The sequence below is a fragment of the Chenopodium album genome, chromosome 17 (assembly GCF_948465745.1).
Source record: "Chenopodium album chromosome 17, dcCheAlbu1.1, whole genome shotgun sequence".
NCBI classification, from domain to species: domain Eukaryota; kingdom Viridiplantae; phylum Streptophyta; class Magnoliopsida; order Caryophyllales; family Amaranthaceae; genus Chenopodium; species Chenopodium album.
Genome location: NC_137850.1, coordinates 27,713,785 through 27,719,972, shown reverse-complemented (window position 1 = coordinate 27,719,972; position 6,188 = coordinate 27,713,785). Strand labels below are relative to the sequence as shown.

The 6,188-nt window shown below is 36.8% G+C and overlaps 1 protein-coding gene across 1 annotated transcript; it reads right to left on the bottom strand.

Annotated features, from left to right (window-relative positions):
- Positions 1-1,289: 1,289 nt before the first annotated feature.
- Positions 1,290-2,254, bottom strand: LOC145588780 (uncharacterized). The gene is made up of 2 exons (XM_081645385.1): positions 1,785-2,254; positions 1,290-1,707 (listed from the first exon to the last, which is right to left on the bottom strand). The coding sequence occupies exons 1-2, from the start codon at positions 2,252-2,254 to the stop codon at positions 1,290-1,292; spliced, it is 888 nt and encodes a 295-aa protein (XP_081501511.1).
- Between the last annotated feature and the right edge of the window lie 3,934 nt (positions 2,255-6,188).

Sequence of the window (6,188 nt, the reverse complement as noted above, 5' to 3'; positions counted from 1 at the left end):
TTGCTTGGGCAACCGACTTAATAAGGATTTCACGACCTGCTTGTGATAAAAAATTTTCCTTCCACCCCTTGAGTTTCTTCCAAACCCGATCATGAATATTCTGAAAAACAAATTTTTTAGAACCTCCCATGTACGTTGGAAGCCCCAAATATTTTTCATGTCCCTCGACAGCCTTAAAAGATAACTTCATCTGAAGCATATTTTTCTTTTCATGGTCTATATTTCGGCTAAAAGACACTTTTGATTTCTCCATATTCAGTTTCTGACCTGACGCCATCCCATAAGTAGAAAGAATTTCAAGGACCTTTTCCGTTTCATCCTCATTTGCCTGAACAAACGGAAGACTATCATCTGCAAAAAATAGGTGAGAAATTGGCTCGACATGTCTCCCAATTTTAACACCATGTATGAGTTTTTTCTTCTCTGCATCACGAAGGAGAGCTGATAAACCCTCCGCACACATAATAAAGAGGAACGGGGATAGGGGATCACCCTGTCAGAGCCCCCTAGAAGGCCTAAATTTCCGAGACGGTTGTCCATTCACCAACACATCAAAAGAGGCCGATGACATACAATTCATAATATTTTTCACAAAAGTCTCCGGAAAGCCAAATTTATTCATCATTTTTTCCAGAAAATCCCATTCAACTCTGTCGTATGCTTTGCTCATGTCAAGTTTCAAACCCAAAAAACCTTTCTTTCCAGTCTTTTTTTTCCGCAGAAAATGAAATCATTCATAAACAACCAAAATGTTATCTGTGATTAATCTACCCGGAATAAAACCACTCTGAGACTCACTCATAGTAGTAGGTAGAACTTTTTTAAGTCTGTTTGCTAACACTTTTGAGACAATTTTATACAAGACATTACACAGACTAATAGGTCTATAATCAACGGGAGACTCGCACTCTTTTTTTCGGAATTAAAACAATATGAGTCTGATTAAAATCACATATATCCCCTACATTATTCAGAATGTTCAAAGTATTATTAATCACATCAGGACCAATGACATGCCAAAATTTCTGGAAAAAAATAGCAGACATACCATTAGAGCCGGGGGCTTTTGTTGGATGCATTTGAAATAAAGCATCACGGACTTCATCTCCAGTAAAAGGTGCTGCCATATCGGAAAATTGAGAGTCCGAAATCTTCGTAACCACCTTGTCTACTACACAATCAGCATCTATTTGGCCACCCGACGAAAACAAGTCATCAAAATGCTTGACTAACACCTCAGAAATCTGCTCTTCCTCTGTGTAAACGTTCCCTGCGGCATCTTTAATTTCTCATATGTGATTTCGAGCCTTTCTCTGACTAGCCTTTTGATGGAAAAAAGAAGTGTTCTTATCCCCATTTCGAAGCCAATCTTGCCTACTACGTTGCCTCCAATATAAGTCCTCTCTATTCTCCAACTCATCCATTCTATCATCTAGAGCTCTCATTTGCGCTATAATTTCATTAGTTTGTTGCTCACTCATCAAAGACTCCATTCGAGCTCTACAATCTTGCATTTCTTTCACGAATTCTCCAAATTTATTACGGCTCCAAGCACTTAGATTTAAAGAGGTATGAGCAATTTTCGAGCATAAATCACCACCCCCATCCCACCCATTCGCAACTATATCTCCACATGTTTCATCTCTAAGCCACATTTCCTCAAATCTGTACCGTTTTCTTTTGTTCTTTTTTTCATTTTTCCCACACCTTCATTAATACACAAAAGAATAGGTAGATGATCGGACTTTCTCTTTGAAAGATGGGACACAAACGCTCTAGAGAACCTCTCCTTCCATTCTCTATTTGCCAAAAAACGATCTAGTCGTTCTTGGACATTTTTATCACCGCCCCTATTATTTGTCCACGTGAAATCGTGGCCAACATAACCCAAGTCCTCAAGATCACAAGTGCTAATTGCTCTTCTCAAAATGTCAGCCTCTTCAATATTAAATTCCGTTCCACCTTTCTTCTCATTCGATGTAAGCATCATATTTAGGTCCCCTCCACAAATCCAAGGGCCCTTAGAGTTTCTATGTAGAGTCTCCAATAACACTCCAGTTTTTTGTTTATTTTCCTCTTCCGAGTGTCCGTACAGCCCCGTGAATCTCCATCCTTCCTCTCTCCCCTCCTTCACCCATACATCAATATGATTTAAAGAGAAAGATTTCAACTCAACGTCAAAATCATCCCTCCACATTAAAACTAAACCTCCACTTCTCTTCCTTCCCTCCCCTACACAACTAAAGCCCAGCATGTTGCTAAAATTAAGCTTTTGTTTTATTTTCTCCAACTCATGACACTTCAATTTTATCTCCGACAGGAAAATCATTCGGGGTTTTTCAAGAATCACAACATTTTTTAACGCATTAACCGCGGAGGTACTCCCCAAACCTCTACAATTCCAACTGAGGATGTAAATCATTGGCCACCAAGAGCCCATGGAGTGGGGATCGCCACATTCAAGTTAAGAGCAGCAACTTTGCGTTTTTTATTTTGATCTTCCTGATTTTCCTCATCAACCAACATCTCCTCATCATAGCTATCCTCATCACACATAGACCTTTTACTCCCTACTAATTGTTTTTCTTCCTCTCTTATATTTCCATCCCCCCTAAAAATCTTTACTTTTCTTAGCTTTCTGATCAGAGTGACATTGTGATTTGCCTCCTTCATATTTTCATCAAAACCTCCCTGCTCCACACTAAGGCCTTCTTTTTCCACCTCATCATTTTCCCCCTCAATTATTTCTTTTACATTCCCCTCCCCTGTATTTATTTTTTTATCACTCACATCTCCTGCTATTCCGGACTTTTTTTATGTCATCTGCCCCCATTACTTCCCCTTCCCTCAAAATCTTTTCCTTCTCACACCTTTTCTCGCCTCTAAACACCCCTACAGTCCGCAGCACCACCTTCATTCCACTTTCATCTTTTACAGCTACAAGCTCGGCTTCTCTGCTCTTTGTAGTTCCCTTCACATCCCCTTTGGTGCTACTCTGTGGAGATGCAAAGATCAGTTTTCTTGCAGCCCCAATTGGTCCCAGTTTAATCACGTCAGGGTCATTATATGTAGGAGCTTTCTTCAACTTTGTTAATTTTCTCAGAAGTTCCATCCAAGATTTCTCATATTCTCTTCCGGCTAGGTCCACCCTTACTCTTTTCCTTGGTGATGCACGCAACCACGGTCCATATTAGTACACTGTCTTCACCTCATCACCCTCTGCTTTCTCCTTGTATTGGCACTCCTTTTCCGTATGATCAAGTCTCCCACAGAAGAAACAAAAGTCTGCCAGACGTTCATATTTCAAATCAATCCATTGAGATTGCTTTTGACCGGTAGCCAAGAACAATCCTCTTCGCAAAGGCTTGTTTATGTCTACTTGAATTTTTATTCGCATACACTCACTCCATCCTAGAGGATCCGATTCATCAACCTCCACGAAACCCCCGAGAAACTCCCCGACATCATACAAAACCTCCAGCGATCTTTTATTTAGCGGCACATCTAGGAGACGAGAGTGTATTTGAAGATTATATCAGACGGTTGTTCATCTCCATTCACCTCTTGTAACAGAAGTAATTTTTCGTCAAAGAACCATGGTCTCCCTTCTAGAACTCTTTCCTTATCCTCCTCGCAAAAAAATTGAAAACCAAATAAATTTGATTCAACAACCCTAATTGCAAATTTCTCCTTTAACTTCCACACATTCATTAAGGTTCGTTTCATTGCTTCCATATTGTAAGGTTTGACTGTCCACAACTTTCCCACGAGCGTGAGTTTTATTTTCGTTTTTGTATCATCACTAACAATTTCAACATAATCGCCTCCTAATACTACTCCTTCATCCTCTGTTAACTTAAGTTTCTCCCATTCTTTCAGTAACTCGTCTCCCATAGTTATGAGAAGCACACACAATCGAACGGATGAATTGATTTTGGTGAGAAATTCAGGAATTTGAAGCAAAATCGATGAGCAAACTCACAAACCCTAGCACGGGACTCACTCACCCTAACGAGGGACTCCTGTCACCATGAATAGAGAATTTTGGCTTCACACTATTTGAAGTGCAATCTTTTTGATAAAAAAAAAAGGAAATGTAAACATAACTCCCTGCGTTTACAATAATCTTTTCATTTAAGTTCTTTTGATTAATAAAAATGAGAAATTTTTTTAAATTTATCTTCTGAAAAAGCAAAGTTATATGGGTCTAATTTGATTCGTCTTGGTAAGTACAATATCAATGTCTAATTTTTATAATTTTTGTCTGTGTGAGATTAAAGATATCTGCAATAAAAGATCAGCTCGTCTTGTGTGCGGCCGACCACACCGTGTAACTACTTAAAGTAACTCCTATAACTTTGATTAAGTAACCCCTGTAATACCGACCGAATAACACCTATAACACTAACCGAATAACTCTATAACAATGACGAATTAATCTCTTTAACACTAACCAAGTAAACCCCACTAGTGAAGTAACCCTTAAAGTAGTTGGTCATACAGTGTGGCCAGCCACATATAAGACTTTGTGATAAAAGATTTGCATGGCTTTCACAAAAAAAAAAAGATTTGCATTGATATAGGTAAATGGGAAGATCAATTTAAACGGAAAAAGAAATTAATATTCATAAAATGGTATAAACTTTTGAATTCATGATAAAATCATGCTTTACATCGGTGTAATGAATGTTTAGTTTATTCTTATTATTTCCCTTTTTAACTTTTTATATGTATATTAACATTAACGAACTGTTCACAAGTCTATGTCTTGCACTTAAATTTAGGCTCCATGACCATTACCACTTCTAATGGTAACATCCTTTAACTAATCTGTTTGGATGAGTCAGTCACTGAAATTCTAGTTTCACTTCTCATTTTTGTCAAAAGAAAGGAAACCTCCAGCTAAACTTGACTTATGAACATGAATTGAGAAATATGTTCACCTACATCTCTTCTTATTAGGCCAAGGTAGCATTAAATCCTGTAGTTGAAATGTTGTAAGTGCTCTCATTAAGTACTATTTAAACTTTGATTAATTACTCATTAGATACCTTTCCTAAATCTATATCACCCCACGCTTGAAGTGCTAGCAGACGACATTTCTGTTTTAGTTTGCATTTTAGATTTAAAGAAACGTAATACTTGTGTATACATATTTTTTTTTTTTTTTTTTTTTTTTGGGTGCGAATGAAGCATAAAGACATTACAAATTAGAAATAAGGGAGGTAGTTTTGAGTTTTGAACATGCGACGTATTAGGCTATGTTTTTTACTTCATCTTATTTTTTCTGATTTGAAATTATTTTTGCTGAACTGAAATTATTATTAATAATTCTTCTATTATATTTTCATCTTTAAACTTATTAATTTTTACTGAATTAAAATTATTTTTACAAAACTGAACTAACTATCCAAAACTGGAATTATTTTTACTGAACTAAAACTATTTTTACTAAATAATAAAGTGAATAGAGTCTTAGGCACAAGCCCTCACTCTTCGCTGCTAGCCCGACCCAATACAACATTGGTCACTTGTATTGTTAAGTTGTATACATGTAGTTAAAGGTGTCAAAAACTAACCCGACCGACTCGGTCTGAAATCGACCCGAAAAATATTTGATTTAGATTTCAATTATATGGACACAATAATTTAGCATGACTCATGTTTTAAATTAGACCCAACCCGACTCAAACTCACTAACCCTGTTCGACATCCGAATGGACACCTCTACATGTAGTGCTAAGGAACAATTTTACGAATGGAACACTAAAACAAAGTAGAGCAGAACAACTCAAAAGAACAAGCCTAAAACAGTTTTGGCAATTATTGTAATAAAATTACGTGATTACTTTGGTATATCCCGTGTGGTGGAGAACTAGTCAACATTTATGTACAATAATGTGCACAGCTTGAAACTTTGTTTGGTTCAGATTTGAGTTTTATTAGGCCTTATTCACTTCACTTTAAAAAAATAATATTCAGTAAAATTAATTTCAATTCAATAAAAATAATTTCAGTTCAGCAAAAATAATTTCAGTTCAGTAAAAATCAGTAAACTTAAAGAAGAAATATAATGGCAATTCAGTAAAAATAATTTTTGTTTTGGGCAAAATTACCCCAAAGCGTGGACCAATCCCCTAGAGACATGTGGCCCAATCAAAGGGCGACACGTGTCACTATAGGAAGAT